Source organism: Pelobates fuscus, chromosome 12 (genome assembly GCF_036172605.1).
Source record: "Pelobates fuscus isolate aPelFus1 chromosome 12, aPelFus1.pri, whole genome shotgun sequence".
Taxonomy (NCBI): Eukaryota; Metazoa; Chordata; class Amphibia; order Anura; family Pelobatidae; genus Pelobates; species Pelobates fuscus.
The window spans coordinates 38982306-39007769 of record NC_086328.1 but is presented as its reverse complement, the minus strand read 5'-3'; the positions used below and the strand labels follow the sequence as shown (position 1 = coordinate 39007769).

General features: G+C 41.5%; 2 protein-coding genes across 2 annotated transcripts in view; one reads left to right on the top strand and one right to left on the bottom strand.

Moving 5' to 3' along the window:
• The window catches only part of LOC134578629 (inactive hydroxysteroid dehydrogenase-like protein 1), a 1053979-nt gene that overhangs the window by 934007 nt on the left and 94508 nt on the right, over positions 1-25464 (top strand). The window lies entirely within an intron of this gene.
• The window catches only part of MBTPS1 (membrane bound transcription factor peptidase, site 1), an 82516-nt gene continuing 64505 nt past the window's right edge, over positions 7454-25464 (bottom strand). Inside the window, exons 16-23 of the mRNA XM_063437608.1 lie at positions 20025-20181; positions 18620-18744; positions 18460-18537; positions 16105-16245; positions 14108-14239; positions 9016-9142; positions 8622-8752; positions 7454-8090 (exon numbers count right to left, since the gene is read on the bottom strand). Coding sequence (XP_063293678.1) covers positions 7894-8090; positions 8622-8752; positions 9016-9142; positions 14108-14239; positions 16105-16245; positions 18460-18537; positions 18620-18744; positions 20025-20181 — 1088 coding nt within the window. The 3' untranslated portion in view covers positions 7454-7893. The remainder of the gene's footprint in view (positions 8091-8621; positions 8753-9015; positions 9143-14107; positions 14240-16104; positions 16246-18459; positions 18538-18619; positions 18745-20024; positions 20182-25464) is intronic.

Here is a 25464-nt window from a genome sequence, read left to right as displayed (position 1 = left end):
TCCACTACAGTCCTGAAGGACTCATCTGATCTCTGCTGTAAGGACAGCACCCCAAAAAGCCTTTTTTTAGGGCTAGAACATTAGTCTGCTTTTTTCCTGTGTAATCTAATTGCAGTTGCCTGCCTGCCAGCTTATGTGTCAGGCTCACAGTGGATACTGTGCCCACTTGCCCAGTGCCACCACTCATATCTGGTGTCACAAGAGCGTGCATTTAAAAACAAAAAAAGTTTTTGACTGTAATATAATAGCAGTCAGTGTCCTTCATAAATGTGTGTCAGGCCTACAGCGTCTACTCTGACAACCTCTGCCAGTGCACAGTGCCACTCATATCTGGTGTCACAATAGCGTGCATTTAAAAACCCCAAAACTTTTTTCACTGTTATAGATTGAATAGCAGTTAGTGGTCTTCAAGCGGGTGTGTCAGGCCTACAGCGTGTACTCTGCCAACCTCTGCCACTGCACAGTGCCATATTTGGTCTCACAGTAGCTTGCACGCATAGTACCAGTAATCAAAAAAAAAAAAATGAAAGGCAGAGGCAGACCACCCCGCAGGGGCCGTCATGGTCGTGGTGCTGTGATTCCCTTTTGCCCTAGAATAATGCCTAGTTTTCAGAGGCCACGTACCCTGAACAAGTTCTGAGGACATAGTTGACTGGCTAACACAGGACACCCAATCTTCTACAGCACCATCCTCCTCCAGCTTAGCTTCAAGCACCTCTCAAGATACCACTCACCCGCCTGCCGCCACCACCAACACTAGCACCACAGTCGCTTCACTTTATCTGTCAGAGGAGTTATTTACACATCCGTTTGAAGAAATGAGTGATGCACAACCATTATTGCCAAAGGATGTAGATAACAGGGATATGTCTCAGTCAGGCAGCATTACACACATGGACATACGGTGTGATGATGATGTTGTACCCGCTGCTGCTTCCTTTGCTGAGTTGTCAGATACAAGTGAAGCGGTTGATGATGACGATGCGTCCATGGATGTCACGTGGGTGCCCGCTCGGCAAGAAGAACAGGGCGAAGGTTCAGATGGGGAGACAGAGAGGAGGAGGAGGAGACGAGTTGGAAGCAGGGGGAGGTCGTCGCAAGGAGCTAGTGGCACAGTCAGACAGCATGCATCGGCACCCGGGGTCAGCCCGACATTCAACGCATGCTGTGTCCACCACCAGAATGCCGTCATTGCAGAGCTCAGCAGTGTGGAATTTTTTGTGTGTGTCTGCCTCTGACAACAGCGATGCCATTTGCAACCTGTGCCAAAAGAAAGAGTCGTGGGAAGTCCAACACCCACCTAGGTACAACTGCTTTGCGTAGGCACATGATCGCACATCACAAACGCCTATGGGATCAACACATGAGTACAAGCAGCACACAAACTCAAAGCCGCCATCCTCCTCCTGGTCCAGCATCTTCAGCCACATCAACCACTGCTGTCCTCCTTGACCCCTCTCAACCATCCGCCACTCCGTCTCTCACCTTGAGCAGTTCCCGCTCATCTGCCCACAGTCAGGTGTCTGTCAAGGACATGTTTGAGCGTAAGAAGCCAATGTCAGAAAGTCACTCCCTTGCCGGCGTCTGACAGCTGGCTTGTCTGAACTATTAGCCCGCCAGCTTTTACCATACAAGCTGGTGGAGTCTGAGGCGTTCAAAAACATTTGTAGCTATTGGGACACCGCAGTGGAAGGTACCCGGATAAAATTTCTTTTCACAAAAGGCAATCCCCAACCTGTACTCGATTGTGCAAAAGGAAGTAATGGCATGTCTGGCACACAGTGTTGGGGCAAGGGTCCATCTGACCACTGATACCTGGTCTGCAAAGCATGGTCAGGGCAGGTATATCACCTACACTGCGCATTGGGTAAACCTGCTGACTCTGCAGAGGAGTTGGTGACACCGCCACGACTTGCAGGCAGGCCTGCTGCCACCTCCTCTACTCCTCCTACTCCATCCTCTTCCATGACCTCCTTGGCTGAGTCCTCTTCTGCTGCTGCGTCTTGCTCCACTTCAACAGCACCCCCCCCAGCTCCCCAGGTACTATTCCACATCCCGGATATGGCAGTGTCACGCCGTCTTGGGTTTGACGTGCTTGAAAGCAGAGAGTCACACCGTGGAAAAGTGACTGACTCCGCAGCAACTGGAGATCGACAAAGTGCTTTGTGACAACGGAAAAAAATTGTTGGCGGCATTTTAGTTGGGCAAGTTGACACATGTGCCGTGTCTGTGTGTATCAGGGTCTCTGATGACAGGTGTCAATCCATTTGTCAAGGTGTCAATATGTCATAGGTCAGGTGTCAATCCATATCCATTGTGATTTAGGAATGTTAGGTGATTTCTGCCCTTTATGGATTAAAACCAGACTCTGCATCAACTGTGTAATTTTCCATGGGAGTTTTGCCATGGATCCCCCTCCGGCATGCCACAGTCCAGGTGTTAGTCCCCTTGAAACAACTTTTCCATCACTATTGTGGCCAACCGAAAACCGAACCGAAAATTTTATGTTCGCGACATCACTAATGATAAACTTCAATAGCAAATTAAGAGTGGGTAAAAGCTGGGTATTTCATGTACCCAGTTAACTATATTCCCTAGATCCAGGGGACACTAAACAAGTGGCGGCTGGTAAAGATTTAAGCTGGTGGGGTGCCACACGTCATCCCCTGAATTTACTTCTTCCAAAACATTCAGAGAAACTCATACAATAAAGAGAGCTGAGCATAATACCGAGTTGCTCATACAATAACATAAGCTGGGCACAACAAAGATATTAATAAAATTCTGGGATTTGAGTACAATACTGAGATACCACAAACAGAGCTCAGAAAAAAAACCAGAGAAATAATACACAGAGCTGGACAAAATAAGGGGATACGCATAACTTTCCCACACAGTCAGGATCACTGTGATAGATTACATAGAGTTGCAATACAGAGATCACCACACAGTACTTGTCTATGTAAAATGTTTTAGCTCACTCTCCTAGTCCTCCCTTACATTATCTCATCTTCAGTAGAGCTCCTGATAGGATAACTTTAGCTTTCTATTAAATATTGCTGCAGTAATGAAATATGTCAACTACTCCATTTGTCTCAGCACATACTGGGCACATGGTTAAAGAATCAAGATACTGATAGAATCCAACCATGTCAGCTACTCCTGACCAACTATTAGTGCTCAGTACAATGTGTATTCAGGGTTAAGGCAGCAGGATACTGATAGACTCCTTGTAACCTTTGCAATTGGCAATATAATCAATCTGCAGTGGTAATATGGAGCCAAGACGTAGCGGACATGATTAACAGAATAAACAATCATTACAGATTAAAACAGATTGAAATTAGAATCAGATCAGTCCTCAGAGTCACAGCCCCAGTCCTGCAGAAGGAAAGTTAGTTAACAACTTGTCAAGTAGCCACAGCATGAGTGTCTCAGATCTCCGCTGTAGATTGACTGAGCACTTTAAAAAAAAGATGGTGGGTATGTGCAGTTGGAGTTATTAACACTATTCGTGACAGACTGCACAGTACTTTGTCAGAAAGCCCCCCCCAACCCCTATTCCCCTCTGGGCTGCCCTGACTTTATATATTAATTATACATTTGCGTAAATTCCCTTGCTTAATCAGCCCTCTGAGACTGGGGCTATTGGGGGAGAGAAAGATAGTACAATACACTTACATCTAGCAGAGTACAAAAGCTGTTGCTGTCCTCTCTTTGTATTACTTCCAAGATGGCTTCTTGCTTCTCACCTGTGAACATTGTAACCCCACCCTCTGGTGCTTTGAGCAAACAATGGCCTCTGAATGGAGAGGCCAATAGATTCATCCCCTCATGGGCAGTTGGCTGTGCTGCACAAATTACAACTCTCTTCTCTTTACAAATGTCTTCTTAAAGGACACTAGGGATGTACAAATCCAGCTGAAACAGAGCAGATTTCAAATCTTCATTTTTTTTTTACGTCTAGATGCTCTCAAGTATGCTTCTCACACAACTACCAATGAGGTATCCTGCAGTACTGAAACCCATTACAGAATTAAAGAGACAGTTTTCCTAATTTGTATTATTTAACACCCTCCCCTCCAGAAAAATAATTTGTGTTTCTAAACTACTTCTATAAAATTTTCCCTCACATATAAACATGTGGGGCACTGCCCTAAGTGCCCATATGGATGAGCCTCCACTGCATGACTAGACGGAATGGATCTGCTGGGACTGCTATGAATGCCTGCTAGGGATGAATTTTAAAGTACTTTAAATGGTCTATGCTGACAAAAAAAAAATGGTGCTGCTGGATGGGCTGTAGAATGAGGGATTTGGGGTGAGTGTATAACAAACCTTACAATTTAAACAAGGGTTTTATTAAAGGGACACTGATAATGTGTTCAAGTGCTTGGAGTCCCCTGGCATTGCCTCTCCATCCAGTCAAACAATTTTCAAGTGGTTTAACACTGAATGAGGGGCACTGGCCACCCATAGCTCAGGTCCCATTGGAGTTATGGCTAAGGCAGAGATTTCACACTTCTTTAGCCAGAACAATTCGCACCACCAATGGGCAGCTTAAAGTGGCCAGTTGACACGCTCAGCCAATCATTACCGTTCATTGCTGCTGATGCCAATGCTTTCCCAGTATCTCAATTAGCAGAGGGTCTGGACTGCAAGTGACTCATTTAGCATTAAAAATAAAAATAAAAAAAAATAAAATAATAAATATTGAACTGAAAGACGGTGCCAGGGGACTGCACATACTGAAACCAATTCAATTAAATGAAGCAGTTCCAGTGCCTACAGTGTCAGAATTGATTGGATTGTCAGAAATTGAATGGATTCTTATTTATTGAAACATACAGATTAATTTTGAAATAATGTTTTCAAATAAATAATAATGTCTCTGGGTGTTTTAATTATTTAAAGGCACTAAACCAATGATGGCTTATAATGAAGCAGTTTTGGTGTATAGAACATGTCCCTGCAGTCTCATTATTCAATTCTCTGCAATTTGGACATTAAATCACTTTTATGCAGCAATAGTCACTCCTCCCTGCAGGTGATTAAACACACCCCTCCTGTAAACATTTCCTGTAAACAAAGATCTAAAGTTTACACTTCCATCAGGAAGCCTCAGACAGTATTTCTGTTATGGTTACGGTGCCAGCGATGTCCCTTTAAAATTAATTAAAATAGCAGGAGATAACTTCTAAAGTAAACAAATTGTGCTGTGAGATGATATTGAAAATAAAGAAACTGCATTTTCTATGAAGGCTGTAAGAGTTACAGCTAGGAAAACCAAGAATAGGACTGCAAAAACAAAGTGATTTAACACCCTAAATAACAGAACTTCGGGGCATGTTTCTTCATTTAGCTAAACTTTGAATTTAGTTGATATACCACAATATATTTAGTAGATATACACCCCAAACACCTATTGCAAAAGCTGCATGTCTACTTTCAATTCTCTCTCTCTAAAATCTTACAGTGCTATCTGCAACATTTCATCTGGTAAGCAAAGGTGAAGGTAGATGTTAATGGATGTTGGTTTAGAAAACCACTGCTATTTAGAGTACATTAGGTCATATATTTACAGGAACATTATAGAATGCATACATTCAAATATATACAATATACTGTTATAAGAACCCATATAATTCCACAGTGTATGGTTCTGGAAATGAGCAGATCCAGCTGGCTGATAGGACATGTTCTTATTGGGTCAGGCTCACCGCAAGCTCTTAGATTGCTGACCCAGCAGGTGCCAGGCAGAGGGAGTATTTGCTAGTTTGGGAAAAAGCCAACTGGACAGGTCATGTGTCAGGTCAACTGACCTCTTCCTTCAGAAAATTTAATATGCCAAGATGTGGTGTGGGGTGGTTCCCACACACAATGTAGAGGAGAGAGATTTTCACACGGTATTCATTCCAAAGTAGATTAAATAGTTTAAGGGGGGGCAATAAATTATGGAATTCAGATCTCCTGCGAGTCAGGCAACCTCTTACAGATAATCGTATTTCCAATGCATTTTCTTACTTCCAAGACACAGTCAATTAAATTTATACGTTTCTCTCTGGTCCCTCTAACATATGCTATTTTTAGCTGAATGATTCTCTAAAACTGTGAGTGTGCCTATACATTTTAAGCATCTCCAGATAATGGATACACACACACACACACACACACATATATATATCTATATCATTAGAGAATTCTTGCCTATAACTCTGAATTACTGTTTCTACAACATGTCCAAAATGAACAAAGATTCACCCATAGGGTTTAAATTTTGTTGTAAGTGGGAAAGACAATACTGCTTGAACAAGACAGATATGTGCATGGATTTAAGTTTAAATGATGCATCCTCTATTCATGTAAGAACATGCTGCTTCAAAGTTTACATTTTGGAAGCAGTTGGAGTTAAGATGAAAATGTTATTTAGCACAATCGATGCATCTTGTATCATTCACGCACATATATGCATCACTTATGTAACTACTCGGATATTCTAACAGTTATACTTACAACAGAGATGGCATTCTGTTCTTTATGGCAAGAATTCCCTTCTTTGAATATAAGTGTGCGCAAAGTGAATATTTGATGGCAATCTGTCATTTTCATTTAAAACAGATTTTGTATATATAGCAGTATTAAAATCAAAAAACAAAAGACCTGTCTAGAGGTCCACAAACCCTGCTGAACCACCGTTCTTACACACAATTATAGTCCAGTGAAATATTTTTCAGTTTTAAAAACAGGACAACTGATAAAATTTAAAACAATACACATTTTGTTTCTAAAGAGGCACTCTACTCACCAAAACAACTTTAGCTTAATGAAGCAGTTTTGGTGTACAGCTCAAGCCCCTGCAGTCCCATTGCTCAATTCTTTGCCATTTAGGAGTTAAATCACTTTGATTATGCAGCCCTAGCCACACCTCCCTGCATTTGACTTACACAGCCTTCATAAACACCTTTTTACACTTCTTTTATTACAAATTCTGTTTAATTTAGAATTTCTTATCTCTTGCTCTGTTAATAGCATGCTAGACCATGCAGGAGCCTCCGGTATGTAATTCAAGTTAAATTTACAGAGCAGGTGATACACTTTCAAAGTAAGTTGCATTTGATTGAAAATTAAACCATTTTGTTTTCATGCAGGCTGTGTCAGCCACAGCCAGGGGAGGTGTGGCTAGGGCTGCATAAACAGATACAAAAGCGACTAAACCCCCAAATTCCAGTGAATTGAGCAGTCAAACTTCAGAGGAATGATCTATATACCAAAACTGCTTTATTAAGCTATAATTGTTTTTGCGACTATAGTGTTCCTCTAACTATTAAAGCATTTTTGGCTTCTTTTAAAATAGCCAGCTTCTTCCACAGTGATGATCTGCGTATGAAAAATGTTTAGAAAGTACATCTGTGTTTTTACGACTACAATCAAACAATACCACTAGGACAATATGTTGTGCTTCATTATATGATGCTTATTTATTGAAAATGCTCTCCAACCATAATGTCGAAGATAACGGCCAAAAATTACAAAACTTCCAGAGATAATTATAAAAATAAGTCACTGGTTTGGGGGGGGGGGGGGGGACGTAATTCTAAAAGTTCTCATCTGCGAATTTGGTGTGCCCCAATGACAGGTCCTTCTAAAATATTGCATTTCACCCAGCGATGCTTTTTGGTAGAGAGTAGTCCTTTCGAGGGCTTTTCTTGACACAATAAATATAAAAAGGAGCAATTTCTACCAATTATGTTTGGTCAGTAAGAGATTTGTTTTCTTCCCTTGTAGGAAAGTTCATTCGAAAAAGTCTGTATTTGGGGTGAAGTTAAGAGCTGCCATGTGGCCCCTGATCACATCACAACTCTCCCTGCACACAAGTCTAGACCCAAGCTCTGCTCATACAGAAGGAGTCTTTGTTTGGTGAAACGATTGGATAAGCGTAGGTCGCTTCACACGTGGCTTTCGTCTCTTTGGCTTGCTCTTGGCCTTGTTGATTTGCACCACAAAAAAAGCCAAAACTACCATAGCACCGAGGAACGCAAAGACAGGAATAGTCTGACCAACTTCCTGGTTATAACGTCCAGGCATAATTCCTGCAAGAGGAAATAAAAAATAGATGTTATCCGTACGAACAAATTCTAAACATGTGTACATTTAAACCATTTAACTTAAAATTAGATTTGGATATTTAAGCTTGCTGACAACTGAAATCCCAGAAAAATAAAATCAAAAAAATTTTGCACTCTGGTTCTTTACAGCCACTAGATTAAAATTTGTCAGTATAGTAAATAAGAGCTCCAGTGTGGTGTTTTTCAGGACCTCTACACTAGGAAGCATAGTTATAATAATAAAAAAAAAAAAAAAAAAAAAAAAAGCGGTTTGGGACAAAAAGGGACTTTTTTTTCTTTTAAAAGGGATATGAAAAAGCATAACTACTTCAACTAATTGAAGTGGATTTGGTGCCTACAGTGCCACTTCAATGAAAAGAGTGGGAGGATTATTATTATTATTTTATTTTTTTAAAGACGCTATTTTTGATTTTAGCAAAACTAGCTTATGTACAACTAGTGTACTTCAGAGACAGTCAGCCATAAGATATTAGCATGGAAGTATTCACTACCAACCTCCAGGTATGTCCCATGCTCCACTCTCGCCCGGAGACAGTGGCCTCACTTGTGGTCTGTTCTGACGGAAGTTGGGTAAAGCCACTTTATCCAGGTCTATAGACAGCAGTTTTTGGTGCTTCCACAGATTACTGTCACATAAGCAAGAAAGGGAAATGAAATGGTGAACTGTTAAACGGGAATATTTTATGCATAGGGGATCCACAAGGAACATATACACAACTAAAATATGAAAATATACTTAATTTTATCTACATTTAGAAGTAAGCTAGCTTCACATTTTGCAAAATGGCCATATGATCTAAATTGGAAAACTATACATAGGACCCTGCTTTTTCCCATCCTTGCATTTAGTGTTTCGATTCAATGAGCCACTCTAGCAAATGTTACAGACCTTGGTGCAGTTTCATTCAGGGGCAGTGGCTTAGCCCAGGACAGGTGTGGACAGGCTGGTAGAGGTCTTGGTTTCGGATCTCCCAAATGAGCCTCCAAAACCTTTGAATACCGATGGAGATGGTTTCCTAAAAAGTACACACAGGGATACATGGATGTGGATAAATCTGAACATGGCATATACACCCTAGAAGTATATAATCATAATAAATCATTCATTTTATGACTAGAAGAATCAACTTAACACCAGGTCAACATCCTACAGTTTCAGCAACTCATAATACTGACTACACTAGTCCATTTCACATGGCAGTTAAGGGAGCAATAGAAATCTCACTTTACCATACAACTATTGCTAAGCAACGCTAAGAGAGAGACAGCACTGCAGAATGGGGAACAATTAACAAGTACCTGCAGAGAGCTGGACTGAGGTCTCCTGACATTACAAATGACCTTTGACACATTGCTGCAACATTACATATAAAGTAAGTACCAACAACTAACTTCACAGTAAATACAATTTGCTGACAACAATAAAAAAACAAATACCAAAGCCATCCTGAAAGTAGCAGAGTTACAGTAATACAGTAGTAAATGGTCCAAGTAGTATCCTTTCTTTAGATTAACTAACTTTTTTGTTTGTGGCTCTTCCTTAGATTTGCTTTTAAAAAGAAGCTCCAACGACTAGGTCTACCATGCGTGACTAGGTATAATGGTAATTGCTTAAAGGACCACTATAGTGCCAGGAAAACAAACTCGTTTTCCTGGCACTATAGTATTAATAGGATCCCCCCACCCTCATGTTCCCCCTCCCGCCGGGCTGAAGTGAGAGGAAGGGGTTAAATCACTTACCTTTCTAAAGCGCCGGGCTCCCTTGGCGCTGGGGACTCTCCTCCTCCTTCTGACGTCATCGGCTGAAAGCGCGGCAAGAGCCGCGCGCGCAGTCAGTCCATAGGAAAGCATTCTCAATGCTTTCCTATGGACGCTGGCGTCTTCTCACTGTGAAAATCACAATCACCAATGAGACAGCCACTAGAGGCTGGATTAACCCATATGTAAACATAGCAGTTTCTCTGAAACTGCTATGTTTACAGCAGAAAGGGTAAATCCTAGATGCACCTAGCACCCAGACCACTTCATTGAGCTGAAGTGGTCTGGATGCCTATAGTGGTCCTTTAACTCCTTAAGGACAAAACTTCTGGAATAAAAGGGAATCATGACATGTCACACATGTCATGTGTACTTAAGGGGTTAATAATATTTTAATGATGAAAACATTAAAAAAGAGTTACCATCACATTGTTACTTTGCTTTCAAAACTTGAAATGCTCATGACCTTCAATTTTGGCTTAAAGGGACACTATAGTCACCTGAACAACTTCAGCTTAATGAGGTTGTTTAGGTGAGTGCTACAGCTACCCGGCTAGCTACAGCTAGCCTTTTTCTTGTAAGCACTGTATTTTCTGAGAAAATGCAGTGTTTACATTGGAAGCTTGGAACACCTCTTGTTGCAGTCAGACGGCCACCAGAGGGACTTCCGAGTTCAGAGGCCCTAAAAAGGCCTCTCGTCCGATGCATTCTGGGTGAATGCATCAGACGGGCTATCAGCACACAAAGCACTGTGAACGCGCTTTGTGTGCTGTTAGCCTGTCAGCACTGCTGTGGGCGTGGCTTCAGCTGAAGCCCGAACCCACAGGGATGCTGTCTGGCCACAATAGTGGTTGAAGGGGGGGCGGGGGACCTACTCTCCTCCCTCCCCCCCCCGGCCCCCACCCCTGGGCGGTGGGTGGGGGCCCTAAAATTAAAAATAAGGGGGGCACATACTGCCCCCCCGGCCCCCACCCCTGTGCGGCGGGTGGGGGCCCTAAAATTATCAATAAGGGGGGACATACTGCCCCCCCCGGCCCCCACCCCTGTGCGGCGGGTGAGGGCCCTAAAATTATCAATAAGGGGGGGGACATACTGCCCCCCCCCCCCCCGGCCCCCACCCCTGTGCGGCGGGTGGGGGCCCCCACCCCTGAGCGGCGGGTGGGGGCCCTAAAATTATCGATAAGGGGGGACCTATTGTCCCCCCCGGCCCCCACCCCTGTGCGGCGGGTGGGGGCCCTAAAATTCACAATAAGGGGGGGGACCTACTGCCTCCCCCGGTCCCCACCCCTGAGCGGTGGGTGGGGGCCCTAAAATTATCAATAGGGGGGGACCTATTGTCCCCCCCGGCCCCCACCCCTGTGCGGCGGGTGGGGGCCCTAAAATTCACAATAAGGGGGGGGGGACCTAGTTAACCCTCCCCCCCCCGCCCCAAAAAAAATATCTCCCTACCTACCCCCCTCACCCTAAAAATAATGAGGGGGGACCCTTTAACTAAAAACCTGTAAAGAAAAAAAAATATAAGATAAAAACAACTTACCATTCGATGTTTTCTTTCTTCTAAAATCTTCTTTCTTCAGCCCCAAAAAGGCCAAATATAAAGCCATAATAACCGACGCAATAAAAAAAAAAAAAAAAAAACCTGAGCGCAAAAAAAAAATAATCCATCTTCACCCATGGAGGGCTCCGCGCGGACTGAGCTCTGCAGGGCGGGGGAAGGCTTGTAAAGCCTTGCCTCGCCCTGCAATTAGGCTAAGAACACTCTGATTGGTGGGTTTAAGCCAATCAGAGTGCTCTTTGTCATTTTACAAGCGTGGGAAAATTCCAAAGAACTTTCCCACGCTTGTAAAATGACAAAGAGCACTCTGATTGGCTTAAACCCACCAATCAGAGTGTTCTTAGCCTAATTGCAGGGCGGGGCAAGGCTTTATAAGCCTTCCCCCGCCCTGCGGAGCTCAGTCTGCGCGGAGCCCTCCATGGGTGAAGATGGATTATTTTTTTTGCGCTCGGGTTTTTTTTTTTTTTTTTTTTATTGCGTCGGTTATTATGGCTTTTTATTTGGCCTTTTTTGGGGCTGAAGAAAGAAGATTTTAGAAGAAAGAAAACATCGAATGGTGAGTTGTTTTTATCTTTTTTTTTTCTTTACAGGTTTTTAGTTAAAGGGTCCCCCCTCATTATTTTTAGGGTGAGGGGGGTAGGTAGGGAGATATTTTTTTTTGGGGGGGGGGGGGGGGGAGGGTTAACTAAGGTCCCCCCCCTTTGTATTTAGGGCCCCCACCTACCGCTCAGGGGTGGGGGCCGGGGGGGGGGGGGGGCAGTAGGTCCCCCCCCTTATTGTGAATTTTAGGGCCCCCACCCGCCGCACAGGGGTGGGGCCGGGGGGACAGTAGGTCCCCCCTATTGTGAATTTTAGGGCCCCCACCCGCCGCACAGGGGTGGGGGCCGGGGGGGGGGGACAGTAGGTCCCCCCCCCCTTATTGATAATTTTAGGGCCCCCACCCGCCGCTCAGAGGTGGGGGCCGCTCAGTAGGTCCCCCCCCCTTATTGATATAGTTTTAGAAAGCGAGCTGAGCTGTCAGTCAGACAGCTCAGCTCGCGAACGCGCATTCCGCGCACATGCGCGGTAAAGCGCTCAGTTTCTTCATAGGGCGGCTGTCAATGCCGCTCTATGAAGAACGCGATTGGTGCAGCGCGAAGCCGCGCATGCGCACCACATCGCCCTGACGCTTCTCTCAGAGAAGCGTCCTATTGGGCCCCGCGATTTCGTCATTTTGACGAAAAAGGGGGCGCGGCATGGCTGGGAGCTCGGCGCTGGAACGGAGGTAAGTTTTTAATATAAAAACACCTCGAATTTTTTTTTTAATTAAATGTAAGTTCATATAAAAGCAAGAAGGAAGGCTGGGGGACCTGTCTTTCTTGCTTTTATATGTAGACTATAGAGTCCCTTTAAGGTTACAGAGTCCAACAATTTTCAGTTTTATTACTTCATCTGACTGGACTCCAGATAAAGGAATCCTGAAGAAGCACAAGGTCATAAAATCAGAGCTTTAAACGTGTCTGGTCGCAACTACTTCTCAACTTTTTTAATCCAATGAGTAGACTGAAGGAGGAGGGCAGCAATTAATTATTATTATTTATAAAGGGCCAACAAATTGGGAGGTTTAGGCAGATAGGAAGTTGAGCCTCACCACATTCATTAAAGAATAATGTGTCAAGCTAGGAACACGTAAGACGCTGAAAAGAAAAAGAAAAAGCTGGAAGAGGTAGGAGGATTAAGCAGAAAGAGCACTGTCTTGTTTTAGCAGCAATTAAATCATAGGATACTTTGGGTTAGAGCAATTTCGACAGAGTGACAAGCGCAGAATTCACAACTCTCTCGAGGATTCTGGAGGCCAATGGTAGGAGTCAGATAGGGTGGTAGTTGAATGAGGAGTCAAGGTTGTGCTTTTTTTTTTAATTAAGGTGATGGTTGCATGCTTAAAAAGCTGAAGGTAATATGCCAGAGGAAATGGAGAGAAGATTTTATGATGAGCAGAGCAAGAGAAGGAGACAAATCGCAAGTGAGATGTGAGGGAATAGGATTGAGGAAATGAGTGGTGAGGCTGGATACTCGAATCAGAGCAGAAACCACTTCTGATATTGGGGGAGCAGGGTTTTGTGAAGTATTGGAAGGGGGATACGAGATCTCTTTCCTGATTGCAGAAATCTATTCAGTGAAGTGAGTAACAACGTTTGTAGTGGTCAAGTTAGTAGCGGAGGAGCAGCGACAGGGTGAAGTAAAGCATTAAAAGTGTAAAAAGGGTGTTTGGGTTTTCTTGACAGTGTGGTTATGAGGGGATTTAAGTTTACTTTTGCAGAGGAAAGAGTCAAACTGCACGAGCCTAACAAATAAAAGTAATCAAGATTTTACCCTTGCCACTTCTGGAAAAAAAAAAAAAGGGTTAGATTTACTTTGGGACAGTGAAGCGCTGAGCACCAATACTGATACATGTGTAGATTGGTGAATAAACTTGTTTTTTGTTACCTTGTTGTGAATAGCTTCCTGCAGCCAGGTGTGCCCACAGACAATTTAGAAAAAAAGTTTACGTGTCTTCTTAAAATGTTGAGCTTGCATCAAAACCATGTGCAGTATATTTGCACTTTAACTGTTTTGTTATGGGTTGTGCATTTCAAGAATTGACAAACTTGACCAGTGTGATAAACAAATTACCCAGAGGATGCCTTACCTTCCATTCTCTCAGGTTGAAGTACTCCTATCCCAGATGGTGGTGTCTGACGGTTCTCGGAGTGACTGAGGCTTGGTGGCATTACCCCATAGGCTGTATACTGGAGCAAGGAATCCAACATCCAGAAACAATCTGTCAAATAAACACTGTATGACACGTATGCAAAAACTAGCATGACTACTAGAACAATGTATTTGGACAGCAGTATAATCAGGGATTGCACTCTAACTGTCTCTGTACACTAGTTTAGTTCTATAGGACAGTAGGCAATTGATGAAAGCAGGACAGTTTTGATTGCCCATTGGCTGCATATCTTTCTGTTAACCTGCCTAACCTCAATTCAGTTTTCTGCTTGCGCTCAGTGATTCCAATAATCTTTCTTCGCAGCCTGACACATGCAGATACCAACAGTCACTTGTAGATGTTCGATCAAGTCATCTAAGGTTTACTGCTTAAAATGTATTTTCTTCTCTTTTCTAACAACCAGTTATTTTCCTATTGATCTGTGTGTTGAAACCATCTTGTACAGCTTGTATAATGCTGAAACCAAGCAAGATATCCAGGCTCCTACCGAGGATTTAAAGGGAAGCTATAAGGCATAATAGGGCTTCGTTTTCTTCTAATTTTATTACTAAACATGTATATGACTTTCCGTAAAAATGATTAGTGATATAGCACGGCACTTTGCGGTTTCCCACTATGGAGCTGTAAAACGGAGCATTAACCTATTAAAAAGAGGAACTATCACTTCCAGAAAAGTGGCACATCTTTGTTTCTTCACTCCAGTAAATGCTATTTCAACGATGGAGAATAATGCAGCAGAGGTAAGTTAAAGATCTGGCATACCTCTGTGTGTATGTATGTATGTATGTGTATATTTAGTAGCCACTTGGTCACAAACACTGGCCAAAATTAGCGCTCAATTTAGTTTTTTACTTTTTTCACACACACACACACACAAACAAATTATATATATAATATATATATTAGAATAATAATGTATAATATATATATTAGAATAAAAATAGGACCTCACTCAAGGAATAGGACCTCACTCAAAAATAGGAAAAAAAAAAAAATACACACGTATATATGCAAGTTCTGATTTTTTTTTTTTTTAATATCCTTGACTGCAATCTCTCTCTCTCTCTTCTACTGACCATACATATATAATGCTCACAGAGCAGAGCTCAACATTTCTACTCACAGCTGTGATTATGTGTACGTGTGAAAGATCACTGTGTGCTGTGAATCAGGTTGAGAACAACCAATCTCCTAAATTTTTTTGCGGTTTAATTAGACCATAGAATATTAACAGAACAGGACTATATGCATGAAGGAGTACGATCAGAGGTTTAAAGGAACACTATAAAGTCAGGAACACAAACATGTATTCTCACCCTATAGAGTTAAAACTGCCATCTAGCCCCCCTTGCCACCCTAAGTATAGTAGAATCTTACTTTTATTCAAGTCTGCAGCTGCTGGCTGTCCCTGTAGTACTCTGACCTGCCTGCTGACCTCATCAGAAGTGGTAATCTGAGCCAATCACAATGCTTCCCCATAGGATTGGCTGAGACTGTCAAGGAGGCAGATAAGGGGAAAAGCAAGCACAAGTCAAACACAGCCCTGGCCAATCAGCATATCCTCATAGAGATGTATTGAATCAATTCATCTCTATGAGGAAAGTTCAGTGTCTGCATGTAGTGAATCACAGTCACACTGTGCAGCACTGCCACAGGAAGCACCTCTAGCAGCCATCTGAGGCGTGGCCAGAGGAGTTATTCCTAGGCTGTAATGTAAACGCTGCATTTTCTCTGAAAAGACAGTATTTACTGCAAAAAGCCTGAAGGGAATGATTCTACTCACCAGAACAAATGTAATAAGCTGTAGTTGTTCTGGTGACTATAGTGTCCCTTAAACATGAGCGATATACACTCACAAAAAAAACAGGGGATGTTGTATATAGAAAGAAAGAATCTGCTAAATGTGATGATACCTTTCTGTCGATGGCTGTCATCCAAGCAGTTCGAATCTCCATAAAGCACAATTCTACCTCCTCCTTCAGATGGGGTTTGATAAAGTCCAAGAACAGGCACATTTTCAACCATAATAGTTTCCTGCTTCAAAACTTCAATTCCTGGCACAGAACAAGTGAGGACATAATTTGGACTGAGGGAGTGGGGATCATAGTTTACAAGCAAGAGTAAGACACAGAAATACATTTATCCCAGTGATAAGAAATTACAACTGTTGTGTCAGTAGAGTAGAGAGAACAGAGAGCGAAAGTTGAGCAACAGTAGAGAGAGATATTGAAACATTGATCTGGTGGGGATGCTTAACCCCTTAAGGACCGGTGACGGTTCAGGACCGTCATCAGCATTTCTGCGTTGCCAATCGCCGACGGTCCTGAACCGTCATAGCGGTCTTATGTACTTACCCGATCGCCGTCGTTCCCACGGCGGCGAACGGCGGTGCTCCCGGTGTGGGGAGACTGCCTGCAGCCCAGACAGTCTCCCCATGGCTTATTAGGACACAATAGGTGTCCATGTGTCTGCCTGCAGGGGGACTGCCTGTGCTGACAAGCAGTCTCCCTGGTAGTGTAAAAAAAAAAAAAAAAAAAAAAATTAAAGGTACATGTTAATAAAAGAATAATTATATATGTGTATATAAATGAGATATAGACATATATTAAATCTATATATCATATATATGTCATACTAAGTGTATTTTTATATTATTATGTACCTATATTAATATAAAAATACACGTATAATTAAATTATAATATATAAATAACTATATATATTGTATATATTATAAAATACAAATAAGTAAACAAAAAAAAATGTAAAAATAATAAATTAAAAAAAATTATATCTATATGAAATTTTATTCTAACCTTATTTTGATAATATATATATTGTCCATATACACACACACACATATATATATATATATATATTCCATATACACATATATATGTCCATATACACAATTACATAAATTATATAAATATACACGTAGACTTCAAATATATAAATATGCATTTATATTTAAATTCTACATACGTATTTAAGTAATATTTTTACATAATTAAGTAATTTTATTGATTGCAATTTGAGGGACCTGCCTGCCAACCCAGGCCGAACGTCCAGAGAATTTAATTAGCTAGCACTGTATTTTACCCTGTAACTTTCTATGACACCATAAAACCTGTACATGGGGGGGTACTGTTTTACTCGGGAGACTTTGCTGAACACAAATATTAGTGATTCAAAACAGTAAAACATATCACAGAGATGATGCGTCAGTGAAAGTGCCTTTTTTTGAAATTTTCACACACAAACAGCACTTTTACTGATGATATAATTGTTGTGATATGTTTTCCTGTTTTGAAACACTAATATTTGTGTTTAGCAAAGTCTCCCGAGTATAACAGTACCCCCCATGTACAGGTTTAATAGCCTTTTTGAAAGTTACAGGGTCAAATATATGGGTCAAATATTTTTACATTGAAAATGGCCAGGTTGGTTACATTGCCTTTGAGAGCGTATGGTAGCCCAGGAATGAGAATTACCCCCATGATAGCATACCATTTGCAAAAAAAGACAACCCATGGTATTGCAAATGGGGTATGTCCAGTTTTTTTTAGTAGCCACTTGGTCACAAACACTGGCCAAAATTAGCGCTCAATTTAGTTTTTTACTTTTTTCACACACAAACAAATATGAACGCTAACTTTGGCCAGTGTTTGTGACTAAGTGGCTACTAAAAAAGACTGGACATACCCTACATTGAATACCCTGGGTTGTCTACTTTAAAAACATATATATACACGTGGGATGTTATTCAGAGATTTATGACCGATAATAGTGTTACAATGTCACTATTGATTAATTTTAAAAATGTATGTTTTGAAACCACAATATCCTACTTGTACTTATAGCCCTATAACTTTGAAAAAATACATGTATTTTTTTTCAATTTTTCATCATATTTTTTTATTTTTATTTTAAATTAAATTACATGAGATTATATAAATAATGGTATGTAAAGAAAGCCCTTTTTGTCCTGGAAAAAAAAAATATATATAATTTGTATGGGAACAGTAAACGAGAGAGCGGAAAGTTACAGCTAAACACAACCACCACAAAAGTGTAAAAAAAAAAAAAAAAAAAAAAAAAAAAAAAAAAAAAAGAGGCCTGGTCGCAAATGTACAACATCGCAAAAACAGTCTGGTCCTTAATGGGTTAAAGCAAAGATTTGTGTATGTACAGGAATGGCTTTGAAGTGGATTTTAATATACATACATGTGTGCCAGACTAGACATAGGATGAATAGAATCTGTGTACCTTGGTCTTTGAGAGTGTGTGATATAACTGCACCATCTTCTGGAAACTTGGCAATACTGCAGCCAGATGCATAATACACTAAAATACAACATGTAAGAAGTAAGATATTTTGCAGCTCCTCATCACAATCTTCAGTATATAATATATTAAATCTACTTACTGTCATGATTAGCCATTGTAAAATCTCCTTCATATATGCCATCACTAAAGGCCATACTCCAGACTGATAACAGATCATTCAGAGCGGGTATGTTAGCACCTCCAGTGTCTGGCATCCACCATTGTCTGGATAAAAACAAATAGTGTCACAGGCAAGGTATCAAATTGCAGTAATTAACACAGACTGGCATATACCCAGACAGAGCTATAAAGCAGGAATGTATAGTCTTAGAATATTTAGGTTATATATTATATATTCAAAACAGCTGCATATTTATAAAAAAAAAAAAAAGTTTTCAATATCCCAGTCCAAAAAAAAAAAAAGTTATCAGGGGTGTTAGAGAGATACACTTTCAAGATGCAAAAAAGGGAATGTAATTTTATTTATTTTTTTGTGATCCACAAATACAGACTAATGATCTTTCAAACCATGTGGAAGCAGGGTCCAGAATGCAGCTGTACAAACTAAGCACTTTAGCTTAATGAATCAGCTTTAGTGTATAGAGCATGCTCCTGCAGTTTCACTGCTCAATTTTCTGCTATTTTTTTTTTTTTTTTTTTTAGGAGTTAAAGCCCTCTGGTTTCTATTTATGCAGACATGGCCACAAATCCCCATGGCTGTAACTCTCACATCCTCTGTGAAAAAAATAAATTGATGCATTCTTAAATCAGATCTTTTAGCACAATGTGTTTACGTTAGGTCTTTTTGTTACCTGCTCTGTGAATTGAACTTTAAAATCATAGACATGAGGCTCCTGCAAGCTATTTTCATAGCAGGAGAGAATAAAATCGAGATTAAACACACTGTGCTATAAGGGAAGCAATTTTTTTTTATCTTTTTAAGAAAGTGTGTAAGGGACTCAGCCAGGGGTGGTGTGGCTAGGGTTGAGAAAATAAAGTTATTTAAATCCTAAATAGTAGAGAATTGAACTGAGAGCAGGATCTATACACCAAAACCACTTCTTTATGCTGAAGTTGTTGTGGTGCTTGAGTGTCCTTTTAATAAATGAAATATGTTGGATATGCCAACATTGCTTTTTAAAATGTTAATCATACTAGGTTTATCCATATTTTATACAAGCTATGAGGTTGGTTACTATAAAAAGGTGTACCTATAGCAGTTTGTGGCTTTCTCAATTACAGACCGCCAAGACTTTTCTACAAAAAGGTCTGTGGGTTGCCTGCTAATGACAATGAAAAGACTAGAGGGACAGGGTGATGCATACAGAAAAGAAAAACACAGTGGAATTAGGAGCATATAACGGTTTGCATTGTTGATGCCAAACGACTCAGGGGTCCATGCAGGCAACGTGGCTAAATTGTCTAATGAGAGAGAGATTCTTGGCAAAGTGACAAATACCTTAATGGTATATAGTGACAATTACTTGATTTGGATCTGAGCGTACCTGGTATTCTCGTCATAGAATTTGACCTTCCTCATGACAGATGTATTGTACCAGTCACTGAACACAATTAACGAGAGCCCATTACCAACATCTCTGCGCAGTTTGGATATCTCCTCTGGGAAAAACTCTTCTTCGCTGTCAACCATCAGCAGAGTTCCTGGATAACACAGCACAGATATTTCTTACAGCTCACACCCCCAGACTAACTTAAAATTATACATTTGAAAAGAAGAAAAAAGGGAGCTGCACTGGGTGAAACAAGAAGGTCTTGTGATGAGTAAGAAATTGACAGTTTCTCAATTGTGAATGTGGGCTGGGAAACCTGCAGTTACTGATGTGAAGATATTAGGGGAGCAGCAGCCACTGACGTGGAGATGCCAGTGATGGCTAAGGGAGCTGCAGTCATTCAAGTGCAAATGCATGTGATGGATAAGGCTGCTGCAATCAGTATAAACTCTGACATTCTATAAGATTGGTGAAACCTGTGTTTTATTTAGTTTTAACCTTGATAGTAAGGGATGTGTGACTGTGTCTGCCTCTGTGAGTATGACTATCTAGTTGCTATGCATTTGTTTCGCGTTCCACTTTTTGGAGGTTTGGTTGTTGTCTAATCTGTAGACCGTTCTCTATATTTGCGGCAGGAGATTGTATTTTTGAAGTCTGAGATTTGTAAATTATCTGGTAAACAAACTCAGGCTGGAACTGCTGCAAAGCCACTGCCGCAGAGACATACTAGGAATGGCAGATGGATTACTGTAGGATCTGGTAGACTTATGCCTCGTTTCCACTGAGCGGATCGGTTCGGTACGGTTCGCTATTTTGGGTGTTTCCATTATCAAAGTAGTCTTTCAAGCGAACCGTACCGATCCATTCAGGGTCCTGCTTCAGATGTAGGGCCATAGGAAATGGAACGGTTCGGTTAGGGCGGACCTACTATACAATCCATTGATTGGTGGACAGGAAGAGCATTTTTTCTAAACCCCGCATGGCCCTGAAGGTCTGACTTGCAGTGGAAACACTCACCAGAATGGGCCGGTCCATTCTAAACCTTCCAAACTGTACCGACCCGAACCGATCTGCTCAGTGGAAACAAGGCATTAGAGTTATGGATAAAAGGCATATTACATAGTCTGTTGCTCTACATAATTCATTTTCTGCACTTTCAGAGGCTAGTGGTGTTGTGCAGAGAGGCACTGGGGCTAGTGGTGTTGTGCAGAGAGGCACTGGGGCTAGTGGTGTTGTGCAGAGAGGCACTGGGGCTAGTGGTGTTGTGCAGAGAGGCACTGGGGCTAGTGGTGTTGTGCAGAGAGGCACTGGGGCTAGTGGTGTTGTGCAGAGAGGCACTGGGGCTAGTGGTGTTGTGCAGAGAGGCACTGGGGCTAGTGGTGTTGTGCAGAGAGGCACTGGGGCTAGTGGTGTTGTGCAGAGAGGCACTGGGGCTAGTGGTGTTGTGCAGAGAGGCACTGGGGCTAGTGGTGTTGTGCAGAGAGGCACTGAGGCTAGTGGTGTTGTGCAGAGAGGCACTGAGGCTAGTGGTGTTGTGGAGAGAGGCACTGAGGCTAGTGGTGTTGTGGAGAGAGGCACTGAGGCTAGTGGTGTTGTGGAGAGAGGCACTGAGGCTAGTGGTGTTGTGGAGAGAGGCACTGAGGCTAGTGGTGGTGTGGAGAGAGGCACTGAGGCTAGTGGTGGTGTGGAGAGAGGCACTGAGGCTAGTGGTGGTGTGGAGAGAGGCACTGAGGCTAGTGGTGGTGTGGAGAGAGGCACTGAGGCTAGTGGTGGTGTGGAGAGAGGCACTGAGGCTAGTGGTGGTGTGGAGAGAGGCACTGAGGCTAGTGGTGGTGTGGAGAGAGGCACTGAGGCTAGTGGTGGTGTGGAGAGAGGCACTGAGGCTAGTGGTGGTGTGGAGAGAGGCTTGAAGACTATGGTGAGGCCTAATAGAAAGCAGTTGTTGTTGGGGGATTCCATCCCCCAATGGACAATGGTGGTCTTGTGAGGTGTCTTGTGAGATGGACAATGGTGGTCTTGTGAGGTGTCTTCCCGGAGCAACTGCTCACAGAGACAGGAGACGTATCTGTAATATTGTTAAGCAAGCAAAGCAGGAAGGGGAATTGGATGTACTTGTCCATTTAGGGACAAATGACTTGGCTTGCAATGAGGTTTCAGAGGTTAAGGAAGTTTTTAGTGTTTTTGCCAATGATATACTGCAGGTTGCTTCCACAGTCATTCTCTGAAGTTCTGCCTGTGCATAACACTCAGAATGACAGGCGGATGCGTATTAGGGACTTTAACTTGTGGCTTGGTGAATGGTGTCGGGAGCAAGGATTTGGCTTTATTGCTCATGGTAGCTCTGTTTGGAATGGAAATAAACTGTACAAAAAAGATGGTTTGCATCTTTCTCAAAAGGGAACAAATGTTCTCAGTGAGCAGTTCAGAGGTTTTGCTAGGATGTATTTAAACAAGGAGGGGGGGCAAAAGGGTGATAAAACATCAATCCAATTGTCCCCCAAAACAAGGACAGAAGGTGCCTGTAGCAAGTGTGTTAAAAAAATGATAAGCTTAGAGTCATGTCTACAAATGCTCGCAGTTTAGGGAATAAGATCCATGAACTTGTGGCAATAATGGCAACTGATAGTGTAGATTTAGTCGCTGTTACTGAGACATGGTATAATGAGAAAAATGACTGGGACATAGCAATACCAGGGTACTCTTTATATAGAAAAGACAGGGAAGGCAAGATAGGGGGAGGAGTGGCCCTGTATGTGAAGGATAGCATAAAATCTAGCCTAATAAAGGTTAGTGAGGCGAACATAGAGTCCGTTTGGTAATCACATAGTAACTCACGTAGGTGTGATTTATAGGCCCCCAGGACAAATTGAAGAGTTAGATAATCTACTAGTTGAAGAAATAGCTAAAATGACAATGAAGGGGGAAGTTATCATCATGGGTGACTTTAATCTTCCTGATGTGAATTGGAAAACAAAAATAGCTACTTGTGCCAGGAGCACACATATTCTAAACTCCCTACTGAAATTGTCTCTAAAACAAGTCGTTGAGGAGCCAACTCGTAAAGAGGCCATACTAGATTTAGTGTTAAAAAATGGAGATTTGGTATCAGATATTACTGTAGGTGAAAGTTTAGGATCCAGTGATCATCAGTCAGTGTGGTTTAATATAAGAACAGTGAGTCACACCACACAAAAACAAAAGTTTTAGACTTTAGAAAAACATACTTTTCTAAAATTAGAATATGTGTAAAGGAGTCATTATCAGACTGGAGCAATTTAAATGGAGTCCAAAAGAAATGGGATTATTTAAAAGTTGCACTACTGAAGGCAACAGAAAATTGCATTAGGCTTGTCAGTAAAAGCAAAAAATTCAAGAAACCACTGTGGTACTCCGCAGATGTGGCCAAAATAGTAAAAAACTAAAAGTTAGCATTTAGTAATTATAAAAAAAGGAAGACAAAATGACCTATAAGATTAGGCAGAAAGAGGCTAAGCAAGTTGTAAGAGCTTCCAAATCACACACAGAAGAGAAAATAGCACAGTCAGTAAAAAAGGGGGACAAAACTTTTTTTAGATACACAAATGAGAAAAGAAAAGTAAAACCAGGATTAGTTAGATTAAAAACAAAAGAAGGAAGGTATGTAGATGAGGATAAAGGTCTAGCTGACTGCCTCAATGAATATTTTTGTTCGGTATTTACAGATGAAAATGAAGGAAAGGGACCTCAGTTAAGAAAAAGGATAAATGAGTCATTTATTACACGTGAGTTTACAGAGGAAGAGGTTCTATTTCAACTGTCAAAAGTAAAGACAAATAAGTCAATGGGACCTGATGGAATACACCCAAAGCTATTAAAAGAGCTTAGTGGTGTACTAGCAAAACCATTAACAGATTTATTTAACCAATCATTGATAACAGGAGTAGTCCCAGAAGATTGGAAGTTAGCGAATGTTGTGCCCATTCACAAGAAAGGTAATAGGGAGGAGTCAGGCAACTATAGGCCAGTAAGCCTTACTTCAGTAGTGGGGAAAGTTATGGAAACCATGTTAAAGGATAGGATTGTTGAACATCTAAAAACACATGGATTTCAAGATCAGAGACAACATGGGTTTATCGCAGGGAGATCATGCCAAACTAATCTTATGATTTTTTTGATTGGGTAACAAAATTATAGATCAGGGTGGTGCAGTAGACATTGCTTACCTAGATTTCAGTAAGGCTTTTGACACTGTTGCACATAGAAGGCTTATCAATAAACTACAATCTTTGAGTTTGGATTCCAATATTGTTGAATGGCTTAGGCAGTGGCTGAGTGACAGGCAACAGAGGGTTGTAGTCAATGGAGTATATTCGAAGCTTGGGCTTGTCACCAGTGGGGTACCTCAGGGATCTGTACTTGGACCCATTCTCTTTAATATTTTTATTAGTGATATTGCAGAAGGTCTTGATGGTAAGGTGTGTCTTTTTGCAGATGATACTAAGATATGTAACAGGGTTGATGTTCCAGGAGGGATAAGCCAAATGGAAAATGATTTAGGTAAACTAGAAAAATGGTCAGAGTTGTGGCAACTGACATTTAATGTGGATAAGTGCAAGATAATGCATCTTGGACGTAAAAACCCAAGGGCAGACTACAGAATATTTGATAGACTCCTAACCTCAACATCTGAGGAAAGGAATTTAGGGATGATTATTTCTGAGGACTTAAAGGTAGGCAGACAATGTAATAGAGCAGCAGGAAATGCTAGCAGAATGCTTGGTTGTATAGGGAGAGGTATTAGCAGTAGAACGAGGGAAGTGCTCATGCCATTGTACAGAACACTGGTGAGACCTCACTTGGAGTACTGTACACAGTACTGGAGACCATATCTTCAGAAGGATATTGATACCTTAGAGAGAGTTCAAAGAAGGGCTACTAAACGGGTTCGTGGATTGCAGGATAAAACTTACCAGGAAAATGATCTTAACATGTCTAGCTTGGAGGAAAGACGAGACAGGAGGGATATGATAGAAACATTTAAATACATAAAGGGAATCAACACAGTAAAGGAGTAGACTATATTTAAAAGAAGAAAAACTACCACAACAAGAGGACATAGTCTTAAATTAGAGGAACAAAGGTTTAAAAATAATATCAGGAAGTATTACTTTACTGAGAGGGTAGTGGATGCATGGAATAGCCTTCCAGCTGAAGTGGTAGAGGTTAACACAGTAAAGGAGTTTAAGCATGCGTGGGATAGGCATAAGGCTATCTTAACTATAAGATAAGGCCAGGGACTAATGAAAGTAGATGGGCCGAATGGTTCTTATCTGCCGTCACATTCTATGTTTCTATCTTCCTGTCTGTGACTAACTGTGTGTGTTTGTCTGCCTGTATGTGACTAAGTGTGTGTGTGTGGCTGTGTGCCTATGTGTGGTTGTAAATATGTGTGTGT